Source organism: Thunnus maccoyii, chromosome 19 (genome assembly GCF_910596095.1).
Source record: "Thunnus maccoyii chromosome 19, fThuMac1.1, whole genome shotgun sequence".
Classification (NCBI taxonomy): domain Eukaryota; kingdom Metazoa; phylum Chordata; class Actinopteri; order Scombriformes; family Scombridae; genus Thunnus; species Thunnus maccoyii.
The window spans coordinates 10,301,319-10,324,030 of NC_056551.1; the positions used below are offsets into that span (position 1 = coordinate 10,301,319).

The 22,712-nt window shown below is 41.3% G+C and overlaps 2 protein-coding genes across 7 annotated transcripts in view; one reads left to right on the top strand and one right to left on the bottom strand.

Annotated features, from left to right (window-relative positions):
- Positions 1-472: 472 nt before the first annotated feature.
- Positions 473-11,993, top strand: LOC121885279 (sorting nexin-18-like). The gene is made up of 4 exons (XM_042394581.1): positions 473-1,780; positions 2,062-2,355; positions 3,346-3,728; positions 9,777-11,993. The coding sequence occupies exons 1-4, from the start codon at positions 1,017-1,019 to the stop codon at positions 10,001-10,003; spliced, it is 1,668 nt and encodes a 555-aa protein (XP_042250515.1). The 5' UTR covers positions 473-1,016; the 3' UTR covers positions 10,004-11,993.
- Positions 11,994-13,442: 1,449 nt separating this feature from the next.
- LOC121885278 (chondroitin sulfate proteoglycan 4-like) overlaps positions 13,443-22,712 on the bottom strand; it is a 39,783-nt gene continuing 30,513 nt past the window's right edge. For all 6 annotated transcript variants that reach the window (XM_042394575.1, XM_042394576.1, XM_042394578.1 and 3 more), the window contains 12 exons: positions 22,202-22,387; positions 21,827-22,009; positions 21,299-21,475; positions 20,431-20,629; positions 20,137-20,268; positions 18,974-19,149; positions 18,637-18,832; positions 18,105-18,276; positions 17,588-18,011; positions 17,032-17,184; positions 15,881-16,462; positions 13,443-15,551 (listed from right to left, as the gene is read on the bottom strand). In XM_042394575.1, the coding sequence (XP_042250509.1) occupies positions 14,445-15,551; positions 15,881-16,462; positions 17,032-17,184; positions 17,588-18,011; positions 18,105-18,276; positions 18,637-18,832; positions 18,974-19,149; positions 20,137-20,268; positions 20,431-20,629; positions 21,299-21,475; positions 21,827-22,009; positions 22,202-22,387 (3,687 nt within the window). In that variant the 3' untranslated portion in view covers positions 13,443-14,444. The remainder of the gene's footprint in view (positions 15,552-15,880; positions 16,463-17,031; positions 17,185-17,587; positions 18,012-18,104; positions 18,277-18,636; positions 18,833-18,973; positions 19,150-20,136; positions 20,269-20,430; positions 20,630-21,298; positions 21,476-21,826; positions 22,010-22,201; positions 22,388-22,712) is intronic.

The window sequence follows — 22,712 nt, forward strand, 5'->3', positions numbered from 1 at the left end:
AGCTTCATCCTTGCAATACAATATGTGCGTTGAATCAGGTAATGTAGCCCATTCAGAGGAATCCCTATAATTATGTTTTAGTAAACCAGTAATGAACTTCTATGGGACGAAATGCGGAAACACAAAAATGAATTGTATTTTTCTAAAAGTAATTAAAGCTGCATAATTAAAACACAAACAAAACAAAGCGTTCATTTTCAGTTTAATTCCAGTCATATGTTATACTCGTAAACCTATGACATCATTCGGTTGTTATGTTTTATAGCATAAATCGAATATAATGAATAACTATTCTTCTACTTATTTTAAGTCATGTTGAAAGATATCTATGTGCGTCCAGTCGACAGTCTATAGAGGAACATGCAGGACGATACATTTATACGAGTATGTCTTTTAAAACGAGTTCATGTGGGTTTTTTCCATGTATGAATCCAGTGACTTGACTGAACTTGCTCCTGGCTCCACCCTCCGTTAGTCAGCCAGTCTACTACGTGTTCGGACTGGTGCCTTTAACTTACAAGCATCTCGGGGGAGAGAGGAGGAAGAAAAGAAAAAGGACTTTACCCTGGCTCTTATGTGGAGAAATAAGTCAGCCACGCACCCATCGCAAGTCTGACAACTTTAATCTTCAACCGGCATCTTCTCTTGGATTAGAAAATATCATGTAAAGACAGGTTTCCTCTGCGTTTTCCGACTTGGATTAAGTTCTGCATGGAAACAAATGATATTTGAACCCGCAGAGAGGAGCGGAGAGAGAGGAGGTGTCGGGTACAAGCCTGTGTGTTTCTGTTCTTGTTCTTTTATGCATGGATCTCGGATCAGTTTGATTGTGACAAAAGTGTGGAGAAGTAGCGCTGTTTTTGTTGCTGCTGCTGCGTGAAATAAATCTCATTCAAGTTTCAGAGATTTTAAAGGGTTAATCCGGAAATAAAAGCAAGTATTTGAGGTAACATTGCAGTGAAAAGTAGACACAGAAACAGAAAAAGACACTAAATAAGATTATTATAAGTGAAGTTATGGCGTTGAAGGCCAAAGTGTTGTACGACTTCCACTCTGAGAACCCAGGGGAGATCTCCATAACAGAGAATGAGCTGGTGACTCTGTTCAGTGAGGAGGAGCTGGAGGGCTGGCTGGAGGGGGAGAACAGCAAGGGGGAGGCTGGCCTCTTCCCCGCCTCCTATGTGGAGATCATCAGGGACCACATCACCTCCAACACCAACAACGGTTTCTCTTCGCCCAAAACCAAAGTGACCCCCACCCACACCTCCTACGCTCCCCCTGACCCCCAGTCTGCGAGAGGGCTCGGGGCAGGTAGTGGTGGCAGTGGTGGAGGCAGCTTCCACACCAGCCAGGGCAGCGATGACGACTGGGATGACGACTGGGATGACAGCTCCCCGGCGACCATTGCGCCCCAGGGTCTGGGCAGCTCGCCCCCCTTGTACCCGGTGACCACCTCCTTGCCGGGGCGGCGCAGCGGCGCCCAGCAGCATCAGCAGCAGGCCAAGAGCTCAGCCACGGTGGGGAGGAACCTCAACAGGTTCTCCACCTTTGTCAAGTCCGGAGGGGAGGCCTTCTTGCTTGGGGAGGCCTCTGCCTTTGTGAAGGATGGGGACAGGATCTGTGTGGTGATGGGGAAGCATGGGCCCGAGTGGCAGGAAGACCCATACCCGTTCACATGCACCATTGATGATCCCACCAAGCAGACCAAGTTCAAAGGCATGAAGAGCTACATGTCCTACGGCCTGACCCCAACGCACACCAATGTACAAGTCAACCGCAGGTAGAGGCTCTCCTTCTTCTTCTCTTGTTCTCACTCTTGGGTTTCCATTTCTTTACCATATCAGGCCCAAATATTCCTGTGATCACAATTGTTCCTACGAAATGGCCAAAACAGAGCTGACCGTGGCCTTTTGCCCGCTATATCCCCAGGAATGTCCCTTTTCCTTTCTGAGATTCCCCCTGTACCTTTCGCATTGTTTCCTTGTCAGTAGGTCTGACGTTTACATTTCCCAAAACATCCCCAGAATTACTCACACCTCTTTCTTTTCTTCTTCTCTGTAGGTACAAACACTTTGACTGGCTCTACGCCCGACTCGTGGAGCGTTTCCCTGTCATCTCGGTGCCACATCTGCCTGAGAAGCAGGCCACCGGCCGCTTCGAGGAGGACTTCATCTCCAAGCGGCGGAAGGGCCTGATCTGGTGGATGAACCATATGACCAGCCACCCTGTGCTGGCACGCTGCGATGTTTTCCAGCATTTCCTAACATGTGGGGCAGATGAGAAGGCCTGGAAACAGGGCAAGAGGAAAGCAGAGAGGGATGAGCTGGTCGGGGCCAATTTCTTCCTCACTATCAGGTACAGTTGGAGGCTGTGTTAATTACTGCTTTAATACTGAATTTGACATTTTTTATTACAAGCCTATAAAGTAAGCAGACACAGAAAAGCCTTTGACTTGTTTTATGTTGTAATAAACTGTATTTTACAGATGTATGAAGCTATACAAGGAGTTTTTTTCTTTCGTCCTTCGACAATCTATAATCTAACAAGTAGTTGTTGTAGATGGTCGTGGGATGCTGCTGTTGATATGTTTGTTATGCAGATGATATGACATCACATCCTGATATTTCCAGCAGTTAAACTGATCTAAAACACCAAGTTTGTCGCTAATTTTCATCAACATTAAAGAGTCATACAAGAAGAAAAGCATTGAAGAAGAAGCTTGTAGTGTAGCCTGTAGTGGCCTACATCAACACCAAGAAGCAGGAATCAGATCAGAATGCAGTGTTGCTGTAACAGGGGTCAGGTTTTCAATAACTTGGAAAACTATGTCTTCACTTTTGTGTCACTATGTGTCTTCACTTTTACACAATCTACATCTATAACTGAAGGAAGCAAATTTGCCCCTATTCCTGGAGATTGTAAAAGGTAATCTGGGAAATGTAGGCAATCACTAGCTGAAGTAGATATGAAAGATGTGGCAAGTGGAGAGAAAGAGGGGACACTTAAAAAATAAACACTTCATAGTGTGTCAAAGAGGTCAAAATCAAGTTTGTGGTGTTGGATTACATAGTTTTATTTTCAGGTGTTCAGGTCAGTTGAGGATATTTGCCCTTTAGCAAGCCACTGTTATCAGTTTTCCTTGTTTCATTGTGATGAAATAAAGCTTTCGTCACTGGGAGTGGCTGATATGAGGGTGAGATAAGCAGATGACTGGAATAAGCTGCTCTACCAAGTTTGTGTAATAAAGACATAAAAACATAAAGAAACATAAAAAAAACATACAGGACTTTCAGCATGAAGCCACATGATCTTAATATGTAAAATACATTCTCATTTCTCCGTCAGCACGCCCGATGTCCCACTGGACCTTCAGGAAGTTGAGAGCAAAATCGAAGGCTTCAAGACCTTCACCAAGAGGATGGACGAGAACAGCGTGGTCGTGAACGCCACCATCAATGAGTTCGCACGCAAACAGATTTCAGGATTCAAGAAGGAGTACCAGAAAGTCGGACAGTCCTTCAAACTCCTGGGGCAGGCGTTCGAGCTGGACCAGCAGGCCTACTCAGCCGGTCTGAACAAGGCCATCGCCTACACTGGTGAGGCCTACGAGATGATAGGAGAGTATTTTGCTGAGCAGCCGCGCCAGGACCTGGATCCCATTTCTGATCTGCTGGACCTGTACAGAGGACACCTGGCCAATTTTCCTGACATCATCCATGTGCAGAAAGGTGAGGATATGTGTGTCTTTATGTAAATGTTTGTAAATGTAGAGGAACTTGTCCTGTATCTTAATGTGATTAATCAGAGTTTGAGCACCTACATTTCCACTTAGTTTGTAGTACAGTAAATGTCAAAGATGTCTCATCCCTGAAAAGGAAAGAAATAGTGCTGTGTCGAGGCAAGCGATAAGGGAAGTACATGGAAAATGTGACATTTTGACAAATAAAAGCATGATTTCAAGAAGTGAAACAGATGCAGGACCTCGCCTATGTCTATGTCTGGCCACAGGGAGTTCAGAGGTCAAAGGGTTGTCTTCAAGTAGAGCTGGTAGGGACTCAGCAGTCAGGAGTCTTGCTCATTGAAACTTCTGCTGGGTGGAGGGTTGCAGACATAACCCAGGGATGAGTAATAGTAGGAGGCCTCACGCTCTCTGTTCCCTTGCCACAGACTTTAATATCATGTGAAACAAGAGACTCACAGATTTGTTTATTTTAACTTGCCTTAAAAAATAATTAATGATGTATCTAACAGCCATCCAGCCTGTAGCTTCCATTAATCACATCAATGTAAAGGCGAACACTATACAAAGACCCAGATTCTGACTGTTTCCTAACCAAGCCGACATCTGTTTTCATTTACTGACTTGAAATGTCAATGTGGGTCGAAAACTGAAACCCGTGGCCAGTCCATTGTAATGCTGGGAGCCTGTACTTGATCACTTGAGAACACACAGAAAAAAACACACACACACATACACGCACACATGTACAAAGGACTTGCAGAGGAGTTAGCTTGTTACTTCCCTGCAGGTTGGGAGGAGGGAGTTGCTCCTGGCACGAAAAGTCCTGACGTTTGCCAATCCTAGAGGCACTGTTTCTATAGTCCGCTGAGCTCTGTTCTCTTGATACAATCACAGCTCCGAACTATGGAAACACTGCCTGAATCCCAATAGACTCTGACTGACAGGACTTCACCTACTTCCTGATTGACAAATGAACACATTGTTTTATGTCCCACATAGAGCTTAAACCTCTAACAACTTTGAACATTTCTCTCGAGTCTGTTACACTGGCACCCACTGTTTCTCTAAACTGTTAAGTAACAAGTTTAAAATCCCCTTCAGAAATGTTTTAAGATGTATATAAAATACTAACTTTGAATCAGTGTTGCCAGATGTACAATAATTATCATATTTGTACAATAAATTTACCTGCTGTACAATGCACTATCAATAATACCAAAAGTCCTACAATATCTGATCATTTTGTGACCCTTAGTATTAGTACAGGGGAACCTGTATGTGCTACGTCCCACAAGTTAAGTCAATTGCCGCCTTCCAGTGCTGTGGGAAATTAAAAACTCACATCTACAGAACAGAAGAAATACGCAACAAATTGGACAGTAGCCTGGATGTCTAGAGCAACATCAAAACATCACACTGTTAAGTAGCTTCTAACATGCATGTTTTTTCTCTGATATGCTTCCTTTGATAAGATGTTTTACATTAGTCATTTAGAAATGTTTTTTTAGTCATATTTGTGACTGCGCATCTTCAAAGTGGGACTTTATGGTGCGTCCATGAACACAGCATGTGTTATAGCCAGCACAGGCAGCGCACCAGACCATGTTTTCTGAAATTACACATTTACGCCTATTTGTGCTCTTGGTTATGATTCGCGTATAATCATTTTCCCCAAAATATGATAATTTTAAGCCTCTGGTACAATACTTTAACATTTCCCATCTGGCAACGCTGCATTGAATAATAATTTGTGTCTGATATGGTTTTTCCACAAGAAAAGTTAAATTATCTTGTTAAAATCCATAAAATGGCATCTCCTCTGTCTCCCTCATTAAAAATTCAATATATGAATATGCAAATATTTTTCATTTCTAAAGTTTTCCTGCTAAACACAAGATATCTCCTACTTCACTCAAAAGTCCATTCCCAGTGTATGTGCAATGGAGCGTTTCCAGTTTCCACATCACACTTGTGTAAGTTGTTTACTGGACCACGATTGGCTCCAAACTTGTTGTGGTGTCAGAAGTCCTGCTCGTAGGCCCGTTCCTTAAAATCAGATCAGTAAGCTCAAGAGAAACTTTCCACTTTTCAGCATATGAATGTGAAAACAGCCTTCTAGTGTCAAACTCTGCACGTACATCATTCTACATAATGAAGCTCAAACATTCAACTGTAGGAACAAGAAGAAAAACACATTTTGAGTGGAGGGGGACTTTAAGTTTAGATCAGGCTAAATTTAGCATTTGGAATTTGGTCTCTGTAAAGTATGACCTCATGGGAAATTTGTGTTGATGAGGACTCAAACAAGAAGGGGTTTCTTGCTCTCAACTAAATGAAAATGTACAAAAGCTGTACCCTTACCTTAAAGTGGCAGCTTAGACATTTAGTATTGCAATTCCTTTATGTTGTCGGACATGTAAGAGGCAGTTTAAAAATCAGAATCAGAACCTGGGGCTGAGAGCGCCTGACATTTAGTCTCTAGTAACAATTTAAAGTCTTAACTCCAATTCGAGATAAGCCTGATGACATTATCCAGGTTAGTTTTTCATACTTTGCAAGACTCCTTTAAGAGCCGCAGTAGACCTCCAACAGTGCATGTGTATAATTAAGTAAATTAACTGACTGTAACCTTAGCTTAAACAAGACAGACTCATAGTCTTAAAACAATTGTCGGTCTTAAAACAATAGTCAGGTCTCCACATGAACATTTAAAGAGGTTTTGCTTGCTGTAATTAGTCCTGCTAATTATGACCATTAAAAGATGCCTTGTAAAGGTGCTTACAATATAACTGATGTGGGACAAAATCCACAGTCTTCATTTTCTGCAAAAATAGATTTAAAAGTTTATTTGAAGCTAATATGAACTTACTAAAAAGCTTCTTTAGTATAAATTCCCTTTTTGTGTTTCCCTCTTGAGCCTTGCTGGAAGGATAGTAACAAAAAGAGAGAATTTGGCACTAGCAAACTGTAACTTCCAAGATATCCATTTGATTTGACTAATTTGGATGGCTGAAGCTTCATATTAGCTTAGAATAAACTTTGAAATACATTCCCCAATCACTTACATTGAAAGTGCATTATAGGGGATCTCTTAATGGTCACTGAATAGAAGGAATAATTATGGCAAGAAAAACATGTGTCAATGTTATGTGTTATGTGTTGTTATGTGACTTTTGTTTTAAGACAGAATTAAAAAATGGTGAACCTATCCTTTAACCACCAAGCCTTTAGATTTAACAGATATTATTGTAATTTGGTAGTGAAAGCAGAAGTTTTAAGTGATGTCATTTTTTCATAGAATGTTTCATAATTTCTGCTTTCACAGAAAATCACATAAAGCACTGTCATCATTGTTGGTTATCAGCACGGTTATCATTTCAGGAAAGCAAGTGAGCAATGCTTTGTGAAACAAACGTTGCTGACTGTTTTTACAGTAGGTTGATTTGTGGAAGGAAGGGTGTTAATTGTAGTCTGTCAGTCTTCTAACTTTCCATTTAATTTCAATGAAATCAGTTAAAAAGTAGTTTGTGAGATCTTCTAGCTATTAGACTAGCAATTGTATGAAATACACATTAGTCTAAACTGAGATATATGAAAGCCCAGACTATGTCTGCATAATCCTTTGCTGCCGTCATAGGAAACTTCTTGTTTTTTGCGAGTGTCTGCTGAGTAACACCAATGAATCCGTCCCCACAATGCAAAGTCTGCACTACTGTCATAGACTTGAAATAACTACCTTTAAGAAATGGCCGGTTTAGTCACAGTTTCCATGACATCTGATTTAGTGAAGGGCCCTCATTGAGAGAAATGTTTGCGTTGGTGCAAAGATACAAACTTTTTCTCTAACCAAATAAACCATTTGATGACGCTCTTTTGATGTAACACCCCAGAGAAAACCAGACTGCAGAGGTTTCACATTTTCAAAGACATCAGTCTTCATTTCTCTCTCAGCAGATCTACATTACATTCCACAAATATCTGTCTGTCTCATGTACTGCTGAACATTTCTCCAGTAACAACCAAATTACGGAAACATGGCAACATTGCAACGCATATTAGCTGGAAAAACTGCTGCTGGGCAATTAAGGCAGACAGCTTTGTTGACCAAAATGTCCCTGTACAGTATTGTCCGACTTTGCTGGTTCAGTCTGTGAGGTCCAAAGGCTACATCTGATTTGAATGAGCATAGATTCCTGGGCCTCTTGTCCTGTGTTGCCCTGGGACTGCAGGAATGCAAAATGGAGCGGTCTCAGGATTAGTTTCCCCTCCTCCTCTTTTCTTCTCCCTCTTTTCCTCCTTCCTTCCCGGTGATACAGCGAGTTGAAGAGAAAAGGGAAGAAGAAGAAGAAGAAGAAGAAGGGAGGGGTGTGTGTGTGTGTGTGTGAGGGGGTGCAGATAGTTACAGAGCTCAACAAGTTTCCCACCAGCCAACAGTACAAGAGTTCAGATTACAGCCCCATAATCGGCTTGGCTGAGAGCAAAGTCCAAGTTCATTTCAGTTTGTAACAGTGTACTGGTGCAGGTATGGTGTGTGTTTTAAGTGTGTGCATGTGTAGATAGACAACACTTTGCTTCTCCTTGTTAAAAATTAGGTCAAAAAAGTCAGGAAGGAAAGCAGTGTCAGACTACCAGCTAGCTCATCATTTCCTCCTCTTGCTACCATCTTAGCACTTTTTTCAAGTTCCTCTTGATCTGTTTTTCAAGGGTCATGTCTATCCAAACTGTTCTACTTCCCCCCCCTGAAAATTTAGTCACACTTATGTGAAAATTTGTGATTCACGGCTGGGTGTCGGGTGCCTTCTAGAAAACCTGGAAAAAGTATGCAGCAACCAGCACATTCCTGCTGTATGAAAAAAATGTCATGATCAGACTCGAGGTCAGCTCAGAGAATTTGGGTGAAAGACAAAAGCTGGTTCTTTTTTTTTTTTAACTGTACTAGCAATTTTTTAAAGGTAGAAAAACACAAAAATCCTCTGACTTTTTGCCCCGCTTTGATTTCCTTTTGACTGTTGAGAGCAGAAGGCCTGATGTCACTTCTAGGCTAGACACTGTTCCCCTAGCTTCAGCTCTCTTATTGAGGGTTTCTTTCAATAGTCTTTCTGAAAAAGTGGAACTTGTGGTTCATTATTCTAAGATATATGAAGTAGTGAAGTAGTTGCACCCTTATGATTTTAATAAGGTTAAAGAATGATTCATTTAGCATTTAAAAAGCTGTAGCTTCCGGCCCAGCAGTGTGCTTATAATATATTGTACAGTAGGCCTTTTTCTATTTTCCATTAAATTTAGATGCTATTAATGTTAATGGTAACACATGTTTTTTCTATGACAAGTCAAAATGGCTGCTGTGAAAAGGCCTATTCTTTCTCCCATGTCCTCTTCTGATGTCATCTTTCCAATTTTCCAACTACAGCTGTAATCTCTGCTGTCTAAAAAGAATATATATGCTCGTTTCCATTCTTGTAGCTTAATTGTCTGTTTATTAATTGAGCTACAGCAATGAGATGGTTAGCTTAGCTTAGCATAAAGACTTGAAGCAGGGCAAACAAGCTAACCTGGCTCTGACCAAAGACAAAAAATATCTTTCTACCAGCACCCTTAAGGCTCACTAATTAACTAACTAATTTTATCAGTAAAAGCTAAACTAAGCTAACATATCCTGGCTTTAGCTTCATATTTACTGTACCGACATGAGGGTGGTATCAGTCTTCTCATCTAACTCTGGACAAGAAAGTGAAGGAGCATATTGAAGGCTATTTAAAGGCTGCTAAAACACAAATAATGTATAAACAATATTGTATATATTTTTATAATCCTTGCCTTGACAAATGTGTTACTGTTTAGCACCACACATTATCTTTAGCAAGGTTATGGTGTGGTTGTTTTCCTAGTTACATGTCAATGTGATTTTGAATTAAATCTCGGAACGTAGAAGTTCCAGTTTTACTTTGGCTCTCTATACTTTGTGTACCCGCCACCTTCTCTCAGTCTTCTCTATGTCTTTCCCTCCCTCCCTCTCCCCTCCGCTTTTCTCCAGGTGCGCTGACCAAGGTGAAAGACTGTCCGAAGCAGGAAGGTGAGCTACACGTCCGCTGCAACATAATCTCATGCGCCACACTGGCGGAGATCCAGCACTTCCACCGCACACGCGTACGAGACTTCCGCTCGCAGATGCAACACCACCTCCGTCAGCAGATCGGTTTCTTCCAGAAGATCACCGCCAAGCTGGAGGACGCACTCCAGAGATACGACAATGACCAGTAGGAAGGGAGGGAGAGAAGAGAGAAGTCGAGACTACAAAGGCTTTGAGGAAATGGGGAGAAGCCTGAAGAGGGGAGAGGACAGGATGATTGATGGGTTCATCCTCCAGTAATGGAGAACATTGTATCATCCTTAAGAGAGAAAACCATGAGACTTGTGATGTGATGGATCCTGGGGCCGCTACAAGTGTTAGATGAAATATTCCAGTCTGTAAAACAAAAAAATATATAGGCCACTGGACTGTGGAATGACAACTTCTGGGATTGTGTGGACAGCTCTGATGAATGTAGCAGTAACATGGATTTCCTGACACTCCAGGCACATCTTGTAAGTCAGCGGGACTGCGACAGATATTAAAAACAGCTGCACTCAATATGACAGGGCTGCCTCTCAATTCCTGTTTTCAGGATCATGTGACATCTCCATGCCTCCACTGCCTCACCACTTCAATCGGGAACACATTTATCCTGACAGAAATGTAGAGATTAAACTACCCAAATCACCTAAACTGGATGTTTTCATGATTGAAAGACTGGACTAAATGAATTTAATGATTTTTGTTATCTCAGTTTGTGTTTGCTTTTACTTGAATGACCTGCTCAGTATTGTTTTGATGGGATGTAACAGTATTCAAGTGATTGTGAATTTCAGGCAAAGTGGGTGTAATCTACTCCGTGTGATATTCATTACATTTTGAAATTTGACCTATTTCTGATGTTTAACATCTCTTAAACAACTCAGACGCTGTCACATCTTTAAACCCGTTATTGTTTTGGATTTTAGTTTGTGTCGCCTGACTTAACGCAAAAGTGGATTCAGCTCAGAGTGATTTTATGTTTTGACCGAGTGGCTGCTTATTTTAAGAAGCAGCTCCACAGTTCTGTTTTCTTTGGGATGTTTTATGGAAACCTGAGGTTGACATTTGTCTCTCTGCTTTCCCTCAGTCCGGCAAGGTCAGAGGTCAGGCTCCAGGGTACAGACACTTTGATATAGTGGATGTTTTCTGGCATGAAGGTTTTGAACCCACATCTTCCAGTGTAAAGCCATTGAGATGTATGACTTTTTATATGATGATAAGATATTTCAAATTCTTCTGAGGGCATAGTTTGTTTGTTTTTTTTGTTAAAAAAGCAGACAATCCTGGGGAAAACTGGCATAGTCTATGCGCTGCTTTCTGCCCATTCATCTCCGTGAAATCAGGTCAGATCAGTGGTGTATATTGCTGTCAACCACAGTGTTTGCTTTTTTATACTACCACTTGGAGGGGCGCCAAAGTTGGAAACGTTCAAATTCTACACATAGTGGCTGAAAGGATGGTTGCCCTACTTTTTATGCCAACCTGCTACTCCAAAACATTCCTGTTAAACCAACCAGTAACCAGAATAAGATCACAGACGTTGTTGCGAGTTTGATTTCAGTATTTTGTTGCTATTGAAGGATCCACCACCAGGTGGGTTATAAAAACATTTTCAATAAAAGTTGACATTCTTGAGAAACTTTCAACATACGACATTCTGTACTGATTAATGAGCCTGACTCAGAGCAGTCACTGCATTCAATTAGAGGGGGGTTGCTGGATGAATACCCAGAGGAGGGTTTGGATCTGGTAAATATAGCCAATACGCTCCCAAAAAAAGGAGAATAATAGATCATAACTGAGATAGTCAATTGAATGCGTTACAATGGTTTACAGTATTTTGTGCTGTCAGTTTTACTTTCAGAAACTGTTTCTGGTGAATGTTGTAATTTTAGGTGTGACTTCACATTCCTTTACTGGGATTTTACTCAGTGTGGTTTATAGTGGAGCAAACCAACAGTGTAGTTGTTGTTCTCAACACTGTTCACTTGGATGAGACCGTTTTTTAACACTTTTAATATAACACAGCTGGACAGCATTTCAGTGCCTAAATGAAAGTAGAATGTATTTCAATGATGTATCTCTACAAAGGCTTTTATTGTCAGCTGTTTTCCCTAAATATAACTTATAACTTCACTTGACCTGTTTTGTGTCTTTTGATGAATATTAACATTTTGTTATATTCAGAATATTGAAATATTTTGCTTTTGAGTTGTCACTTGTGCCAGCACCATTTACTAAAATCAGGGAAAGCCCATATCCTCAATATGAAACACACTAATCTGTTGCTTTGGGTTTGATGATATATAACAAAATACCACCACCACCAACTACTGACATTTCACTTTTGCTAACAGTAGCACTCTGCATAGTACGCATGAAAAGAAATATACAAATACAGTGCAGTATTAAAATGATTATTTTTACCTTGAACCATGAAAAAAACGTTGGTAATGAAATGTCAAATGTTCATGTTGTAGTAACATTCTGATGTTTTTAAGAGCAGAAAATGTATGTGAAAGCTGATAAGATCACTTGTTTCATATCAGTCTGCAACACAGAGCAGCATAACATACACTTATCTATATCATAATGTCAGATTGTCTCACTCTTTTCAATTAAGTGAAGTTAGTATAAAAAAAGCTGTATTCAGTGTGTTTCTAGTGCAAAGTTTTTCTGACGAAAAGCCTGTTATTGCTTGTTTTTTGCAGCAGTCCAGTCCCTGATATCTGACACCACAGTTCACAGACTGCAGGTCAGGTTTCTGCAGCCGCAGGCCCTTCATTATTTAGACCTGCCTCTTTCCCCTCTCCTCTTCGTTTTCATTTTCTTCTTTAATGTGTTTGAATAACCATTTTAGTTAATTATTACTGATTATTCAGAATCTGCTTATTCCTTTCCTCCATAAAGATGTTCTAAAGATCAGGGTGTTTTGCTCACTATATGTGGCACATAATCCATGAAGATTTACAACTCAGAGCAGGAGTGCCTGCCAGCTGTTCATGGGGTAATCTGAAACATTTACATACACATGAATCTTTTGAATGAATCTAGATCTTATATACAGTACAGGGAAAGGTTGAGAAACCACCAGAGCGCAACACAGCTAATAGTTTATTCCAGCTCATTTACTCATGCTGCTGCAACATGTTTTATGTACTAACTTAAAATAACTTTTGAGCTTGAATGGCTCTATTGATCTTGAAAACAGCAATTATGACAAAAATCCACATACTGGAAATTTTCTCACTTTCTGGAATTTATCAGGTTGCCTTGATAATCTGGATTAGGTGGCAGGCTAAAGTCTGTGAAAACATTCTGTTTTTGTTATTGATTGGCTCTGCTGGCTGAGACCTACTTCTGTAAGTCACGTAACACCTAGAGGGGGCTTATGTAATTGTCACACACTGAGCTTTTAAGTACTCAGCTATTAAACTGTTCATCCCGATTGTCAACAGATGGAAAGCTTGCTGCTGTTGTTCATTAACAAACCAAGAACATTTCCCAAAAAAATCAACTGTGACTCAAAAAAACATGAATTTAGATCCTCTTTGTCAGTGCTGATTGCATATATCTATTCAAAAGTCTTTAAGAAATATTGTTTATTAAAAATAAACCTTTCACAGTGCATGGCAAACAGATGCAGGCATAAAAGGGTTCAAAAGATGAGAACTGAGGAAAGCTACAGTATGTCTTTACATTTCACTATCATTGTTAATAGTGTGGACTATCAGAAGCAGTCACATGACAGCTCACAGCCTTGAGCTGTAACAGTATCAGACAAAGGAAAAAAAATGTTAACATGTATGGTTTTGGAAGCTTACAGTACTTTGAGTCACATGAACAAATCAAAACTATAACACTATAATCTACCATCTGAAATACAATGTTTTGATGAAGTAACTATAAAGTCTGTGCAGTTACTATAGGCGAGAGGTGTCAGTTGCCAGCTATATTTGAGCTAATTCAAAAATACATCAAATTTACGGTTAATGCAATACAGTCTATGTTTCACTTCCTTGTTCTGCAACAGTTCCAAAAATACAATTCTATATTGATTGCTGCTAGAGAAGTTAAAACCAACTGTTTGAAGAATCAAAGACTGTGGGATACAAAAGTGATATTTTTGCATGAAGGAACCAATGGTGGTCGTGCCCATGTCACACCATTGCAATTAAATGTTTGCAAAAACTGAAAATACCTTGAAAAGACAATGAAAAACAGCTTCTTAAGCAGTAATAACTGATTGTTTACTTTGAATAGTTCCTCACACCTACATAGCTGGGTAATGCCTTATACATGTCTAATAACAGATAGTGATTACATTGTTAATACAACAAAGATGGTGTTTGGTTCAAGTTGGTTCAGTAATTTGACTTAAATATGATTGGCCATCATTCATTTTCTTCAAAAAAAAGAACTTCTTCGACAAATGTGCATAATTTTGTCCTCTTCTTAAAAAGTACATAACAGGTCAGATGTGCCCTAGATGACATGTATGTGCCCTGGAGAGTACACATAATATCATTTATATCCTTCACACCAAAATACACCTCTAAGGCACAGTTTTTCTTTAAATTACTTTCTTTAGACCCAGTACTGGTCATCTTTAAGAGTCGGAGTAGGGGACCTCGGTCTCACAGAGGTCTTGAATCCTGCAGTGACAGCTGGGAGCACATTACAGCCAGTTACATTATCTCGTTCACTACTGTTCACACCTCTAATATTCTCATCACCATCAGCTTCAAATGGACCCCAGAAGGTCATCCCAGGGGCCAGACTCCTCCTTCTGGGACTTATGGGTACCCTGGGTGAAGTAGGGCAACTTGCAGTGCCAAGCGGGGTGACTACCACAGAGGGTATAGCCACGCTCCGCTCTGGCCGGCCCAGGTAAGGGCTGCCCTCAGTAGGTGGCGACAGTGCAGCAAGCTCCTGGAAGAGCTGCAAGCGGGCCTGTTTCTCCTTTCGATGACGGAACACCAGAATCAAAACTATGAGGATTATGATGAGAAGCAAACAGGCCAGCAGCGGCAGGATGATGAGGAGAGGGTCGGAGGCAGGGCGAGGGAGGACCTCCACATGAAGCGGGTGGATGTTGTCAGGAGGGTTTGATGGACCGTGTTTCACCAGGTCAGGAGGAATGAGAGGATGTGGGATATAACTGTGACCCCCTCCAGCTCCCTCTACACTGCTCCCCGATCTTCCCCCATGACTTCCATTGCGAGTGTGGTTCGCCCAGCGGTTGTGAGGCCTCAGCTTGTGCTGAGTCCTGTTGTGGTGCTTATGTGACACAATGTCACTGTGTGTCGTGGAGCCACCTCGTCCCCCTCCTCTTCCTCCTCCTGTAGTAGTCCTGTTGTGTTGCGGCAGACGGGTCGTTGTGTGTTCACGACTTGCACCATTTGCTTTATTTAAACCAGTCGAACCATGATGCATCTGGTGGTGGGGTAAGATGGTGAAGTGAAGCTCACCCTTCGCTGGTTGGACGTTTCCAGCCTTCAGCAGGAAGATGAACGAATCGTTGAGAGGTAAGGCAGGGGTGTGGCCTCGAGCGGTTGTGAGCGCTGATTTGTTTTTGAGAAGCTGGTTGTCGCTGTCGCTGAGAGTTTCCTCAATGGCGACCCGGCCTTGCACCACATCGCGGAACGTAAACGACTTCAGGATTTCTGATGCTCGGTTAGGATCATAGGTCATCTGCAAATGCATACACGCACAGACAATTATGTTATCAGTGACACAAGTCACCAAGGTTATATTCATCTTTCTAATCTTTTATTGACTGCATACTGTTCTGAATTTACCCTTGAAGTTGGATTTCTCACAAGCGCTTGAATTTGGTTTTTCAACAAACTCTTCACAGTATTATCATGTGGTGATAATTTTAGTTAGCTTAACAAAAAATGAATTAATTTTGTACAGAAGTTAATGTAAAACTGTAAAGGAGGAAAACAACCTAAAAACTTGGCATGCCATGAAAAATGGTCCTTTAAACTGTATCAAAAGATGACAATAAACAGCTTTACCTTGACTAGTTTGCCATGTTTTGGTGGAGAAAGAACCTGAAAGACTGGGTCGACCCTGCTGATTCTTGCCAGCTCAGAAGCATCCATCATGGCTTTACCCAGTTTCACAGCGATACCACTGGGCACTCGTACTGGCTCCCTCAGGTAGATCAGAGGCCGCACAGTTACATTCACTGTCTGTGCAGTTACATTTCCGTATTCAACACTGGGCGACGAGGCCGACACTGAAATTTGGAAGCTGTCCTCTGATTCGCTTAGATCAGTCATGTGGTAGACAACACGGCCAAGCTGGAGGTCCTCATGACAGAAGGTCGTGACCTCCTGGTCGTTGATAGCAATGCGTCCGTGTCGAGGGTGTGTGGTGACTGTGTATGTGATGTTGGCTTGGCTGCGGCCATTTGTTTGAGCTGCGAACTGGTTGGTTGTCAGGACCACAGCGGTCCTGCCTTGAACAAATGACAGGCCTGTGTTGTTCACCATGGAGACAGAGGGCTTAATCACCTCCAAACTAAATAGTTTGTAGAGTGGACGGTGATGGCCATCAGTTACATTGAAGTAGAAAACTCCTGTTGAAGGCTCACCCTGACGGAGGGAACACAGGAAGGAAGTTGGAAAGAACAGAAAAACATTTTAAACAGCCCCTCCCTGTCAATTGTATTATTAAATAACAACAACCTAACTTTGCTGAAAAGAAAGAGCCCTACTAATGGGTTACACATTTTGAGCAAGTTTTAAATCTCTGCAAGTTGTTTTCCACATCACACTGAAATGAATGGAAATCAACAGATATCTGGAAATCAGGGGAAGTACATCAAAATTACCTAAAGCCTATGTTTTGCAGAGGCTGTCTTTAAGAAGCTCTGAGTGGAAGTGCACTTTCCCTGGCATGTAAGACTATAATTTTGCAGCTTAAACGTCTGTGGTGAATGACACACAGCACAACACAGTGGGGAATAAAAAACTGAATTTAAAGCCCCCATGTGTGGGATTTTATAAGGCCCCAATGGCTTCAATGCATGCTCATTTGTCAACAAGCAAAACCTTTCACCATCAGATGCTGATCACATAAAAAATTACACACATAGGGGCTTCAGATGGACATCCCTAATGCACACACACACAAACAAAAAGAATTAGAGCTGGTTCTTCACCTGCTGTGTAAAATGCAGCCTGCCGTGGTTGACGTCGTACTGGGTGAAAGAAGTCACCGGCTCTGGCCTTTCGCCCAACGTCAGGTAGCCATTATTGGGCTTACTAATCACAAGGTAATGCAGCTCCTCTGGAGGGGTGTCATGATCCTCAACCTATACATGTAGATTGTGTTTATGATTATGCAAGACTTTAAAGGGAATAAGATTCAAAGACAACATATCTTATCGATAGATCAAGCACTGTGTTTTAGGATTAATGTCAATAACAGAAATGTTTGTTGGTATAATGGTGACATCTTAGTGATAACAGTCCAGGGGGAATGATCACAATCATGAATTCTATAACATGGTATCTATGTATGTAACATGGTATGGTCTGGTATGATATTGATGTTCTGCATAAACTGTAGAGAAAAAAAACATCTGTATAAAGGATAAACAAACATTATGAAAATTATGATCTCAAACTAAGAAAAGATAAAGTAAAAATATATATTTTGACCATAACTGTGCAGTCCTACTAGAAGATACACCTGTTCACTTTGCACTGGCCCACCTGCAGATTGTCTGGTCCAAGTACAACTCTCTCTCCGACTACGACCTTCATACTTGGGGCTCTGTTCCTGATTAGTGGTGGCTGGTCGTTGACTGGTGTCACTGTGATGTTAAACATCTCCGTCACTGTCAGCCTGTCCTTGGCGCGCCGGTGAGAAACCATGTCGAATGATGAGACTGAGTAGAGAGGAGAAAAGGAGGAGGAGGAAGAGGAGGAGGATGATGATGAGGAGGAGGAGGAGGAGGAGGAGGAGGAGGAATCAGAGGAAAAAGCAGACAAAGAAGACGAAGAGGAAGAGGAGGAGAGATCCAAAGGAGCCACCCAGGCCCGGAAAGTGAAGCTGTCACTCCTGGTCTCAGAGTCATCATGGATGTATGTGATGCCAAACTTGTTCAGGGTGACCTGGGAGAAATCTGGTTGATCCCTGAGGAAAGATGAGAACATAAAATTAAAAGGTTTTGATTTCAATGTTTGTTTCTACAACATTTATTGAGACATCAAGAAAGGAGCCTGGCACCTGGTGAGGTTGTGCCCTTGTATAGACAGAGCCCCGTGGCGCGGCAGAGAAATCACACGGTAAAGGATGTGGTGGCCTTTCCGGTGGGGCTCAGGGACTCTCCTCAGGAGATTGGAGGCATCAAGTTTAGACCTGTCAATCGTCACCCTGCCTCCCTCTGCCACCACGGCACCTGAAAGACGGATACAAACAGCATGTGTGGCCCTCTCAAACTCGTATTCTTCCTGGTAAAAAGAGCATTTATCCTCCTGAAAGTATATAGCCTGATTTTATATCTAGCGGAAGTTGTGCTGCTATTTTCAAATGTTTGAATAATTAGGTAAATGCAGAACATTTGAAATAAAGAATAAAATAATAATTCAAAAGACATGGTTTTGAATGGGAGGGAGTTAAATATGAAAAACAAAACCAACTTTAATCAAAATGGAAGGAAATCATAATTTAGACATCATAAATTCACATTGACACATGTCTCAGGCAAGCAATAATATCAAGACTGGATTTAGGGTAGTATTTTAGATTTGCACAGTACCTGCGTTGTTCAGGAGTCTAGTCTTGTGTTGAGGGTTGTCGTGATGTTCGTTGGCCTGGTAGGAGATTAAGATGGTGAAGACGTGTGGATGAAGGAAAGCAGGAGGAGAGGACACGGTGAAAGAGAAAGAGTCTGAAGCCGACCATCCCACTGACTCTGGCTTGTTCTGATCGTACAGGATAACTCCATCATTCACCTGAGAGAGAGATGAAGAGGTAAACAGGAAGGAAAAGCAATCACTTTATTAGAGAAGTAAACAAAAGACACAAAATATATAAGCACCTGTAATCGATTACACAATCTACTGTAACACACAAACAGACACACATATCCTTACCATGCTCTGTGTGAATGTAGAAATGTTTCGTGTAGAGTTGTCGGGCATACGTTGGACCAGACGGCCGAGTTTAGGAGGAGCAGTCACTGCAAACACCACAGAGTGGTTTCTTCTGATGTCGTGGATGTCGTTGGTTGACACCTTGAGCTCCTGCTCAGAGATTGGTGTCACAGAGCCTTTAAAGGGAACAACGACACAGTGAGAGAGAGGAGAAGCTCACAAGAGCAGAGAGGAGGCAGCGAGGGATCCTGGTTAACTGCGGTGTTTGTGGACTTTGTCAAATTTACAAACAGCAACAAAAGGCCTGATGGACTAACAGTGAGGGATAAAATAAATGAATAAATTGATTAATTGGAAAATGACTGACTTATTTCAAACAAACTTGTCATCCTCCAAACTTGGCCGACAAGAAGCAAATATTTTATGTGTTTTTGAGCTGTAACTGCAGTATCTGCTTGGGACAATTCAATTTAAGAAAATTTAACTAGTGTGCAGAAATGGCTGAAACCAACACAAATTTTATTCATAATAAGGTAAATCCCAAGTAATGCCAGGACCCACTAAATATTAAATATTATTCAACTACAAGACAGCCAGTAAAATATCTTAAGATGTTCGGGAGGACGTCAGGAGAGTGTAATTGAACTACAGATTTTGAAAACCTGGTTTTCATCAATAAAAAATATATAATAATGTAAGACCTTTGTTGTTCTCAAAATGCATTAGAGAATTCTGAATTATCTGAACACATATTATATTAAATGTGATCATGTAGAGTTGTACAGTAGGTTAATTTTACAGGTTAACATCTTTATCACCACAAGCAAGCCAAAAAAACAGTTGAATGTTATCAGTAAAAAATCTGAATAACGGCTTCACTTATGTAACCTTGACCAGTAGGACTACTGATAAGTATGTTTACAGGTTAAAACCACTTAACTCTCATACAGTGGCACTATCAGCCTGGCACTGATTGGGCACAAAGGCACTGTAATCTGTTTATGTAGGCTGTAACATAATGCACCAGTCTAAGGCTTAGAGTTGCGATGCCACCCAGTGGCAACTGCACTATATTTAAATAGCTTTCCTTTTCATGTTAGAAGAGAAGCAGATACAGAGATTTTAATGAGGGTGCTTTGGTGAAGCTGAGTGAGCTGTTATACCTGGGTAAACCTCCATGGGATGGTTTCTCTGCAGGGTAAGAACCAGAGAATGGGCAGTTGTGCTGAAGATCTGGCGAGGGGCAAAGTTGACGCCGTCATTCACCTGGAAGTGAAAGCCACCAGACGATGCACCTACACAAGAAGAGAGACAACAAGAATTCATTCATCCATTCTTACATTTATTCTAGACTGATCTGCTACTCTAGGGCTGCATAAACATATAACAATTAAGAGAATATAATAATATGCTCTACTTAAAAACTAACTCTAATCTGCCCTTTTTGCTATTCTCACCACTGTGCACAAACACCAGTTGTCCAGTTTCTATGTGATTCTGGGTGAAGTTAAGGATGTGTCTGGAGGGGGCGCTCTTCAGGGCTAGGTGGCCGTTGCTGGGTGGTGTGACGATGAACTCCAGCTCGTCAGATGGAGTGTCCAAGTCCTCTGCGCTGAGATCATCTACAGAGATTTCTGTAACCGATGCCATCCACACCTGAAGAAACAAGAGGAAAGATTAAAGGAAAGGACAGAAAGCTATTAAATTTAGCTATAAAATACTAGTTTGACATTGTGGGAAATACGTTTATCCACTTTGTTGCCAAGAGTTAGAGGAGAAGATCGATACCACTCTGTTGTGAGAGTGGTATCAATCTTCTCATCTAACTCTTGGTAAGAAAGCAAATAAACAGATTTCCCAAATTGTCAAAGCATTGCTTTAACTGTTGTGTTGCATTAGCATACTTGGCAATAATAAAGAGTCACGACAATGGCATTTCTGTACTGAAATTTATAGTATAAGCCAATATATATGTTGATACTGATATATCCAAAATAAACTAATATAAACTAATATTGCCTAATTTCAAACAGCATCAGTACATAGTATGCAATGTGTGCATAATTCCCAGAGACTGCCTTTTCAAAGAAGCTGGTTAGGATGTTTCAGAGCATAGATTAAGACCTCTTAAGTGGTTTTGTCATTTCAAAACTTTCAGATTGTGTACACTTCCACTTTTTCTAAAACAAAAATTAATCAGAAGTATGCCTATTTACTCAGAAGAGATGAGGGAACCAGGGGATGAGGGAATCATTTGGGCTAAAAATAACCATCATGTCTACTTCCTACGAACGTGTCCTACGACTGTATATCCTCACTTCCCACCTTCAGACCTCGGTTAGTTGTAACAACAGGAGTCTCATCATTGACAGGTGTGACGTTGATGTGAACAGTGCAGGGCAGACTATGCTTCCTGATTTCCGTCTGATTGGCCACTATGGTGAAGTTGTCGCTCAATGTCTCGCTGCCGTCGTGGATATAGGAGATGTACTCGCGCTCCACCTGGAAACAGAGAAGATTCATGAGGTGATTGAAAAGCAGTCAGATATTATGTGTGATTTCCAAATAATTAAGCATCACTTTCCTTAAGATGCACTCAAGGAAAAAGGTTTATTAAGCTGAGTTTTTAATTCAATATCACAAACCTAACACTGTTGCTCTCCCACTGTAAGTATTGCTTTGAGTAATATGCATAACTAATGGCTAAACCCTTCATCGGATCGCACCTAAACACTTCCTACATCTTCTCAATTACCCCTTTAAAAAGAAAAAGAGTTCAAACCAAAATATCTAACATTTCCCTCTGTGTGAATGTGGTGGTTTACATGTGCACATTTGATTGCTCAGTCAAACCTCAGTGTGTGTGAAAGCAGTGATGGGCATCCCTGGGATCCGGCTATGCTCCAGGTGTCCGTGTCGTGGTGGAACAATGATCTGGTACAGGAAGTTCATCCCTGAGAAGTGATGATTGGTGACCTTGATGATGTTAGGGGTCAGTGGCAGGGACGACCCCTCATCGAGGATCAAGTCAGACACCTACAGAATCAACCAGCAGAAGAAAGCACTGATTGACTAGATTGACGGTTGTTCACTCGGATCGCCTTTGTGTAATCCTTTCATGAATTTCTGTTTATTTTCATGCAATTCTCTCCTTTTTAAGACATTATGCTCATTTACAACTCAGTAGACCAGGCTCATCTTACATACATACATCATCACACTCTGTACCTTTAGAGGAAGCAGGATAGGGATGATATCAATCTCCAGCCTGACAGGTCCAACCTTTGTGACTCCATTGGTTGCCTCCAACAAAACAGAGTCGTTGGTGTTTCCTTTAGCCTGTTGATGGTAGACTATAAATCCCTGGTTGATGTCCTCCTGAGTGAAGGAGGTTGTTGGCTTCTTTCTGAAGCCCTGAAGGGTGGGACGGTGCAGACAGACAATTAAGTGCTGTTTTACTTTGAATCCTTTGACACAGTAAAGCTACAGTGTGAGGGGGTGACAAAGGTCTCAGGCATAAATACCAACTGTCTTTTTTCCCCTTGATGAGTATCAAGTCAAGCATTTTTAAAGTCATTGTTCATGTCATTATAAAACCTTAGGAGCAAATGTATCTCTACTCTCTGATAAACGTACTGTAAGCTACCTGCTCAGCACCAGACTACAGCCAGATAAAGATAGCAGGTAGCTGGTGAACATAGTGGAGGATTCTGCTCCACTTAGTTAACTTGACACCTAA

Coding starts and splice junctions, on each gene's coding strand:
- LOC121885279 (XM_042394581.1), top strand. CDS start 1,017: ATGGCGTTGAAGGCCAAAGTGTTGTACGACTTCCACTCTGAGAACCCA. Junction 2,356..3,345: donor AATTTCTTCCTCACTATCAG/GTACAGTTGGAG, acceptor TTTCTCCGTCAG/CACGCCCGATGTCCCACTGG. Junction 3,729..9,776: donor CATCATCCATGTGCAGAAAG/GTGAGGATATGT, acceptor GCTTTTCTCCAG/GTGCGCTGACCAAGGTGAAA.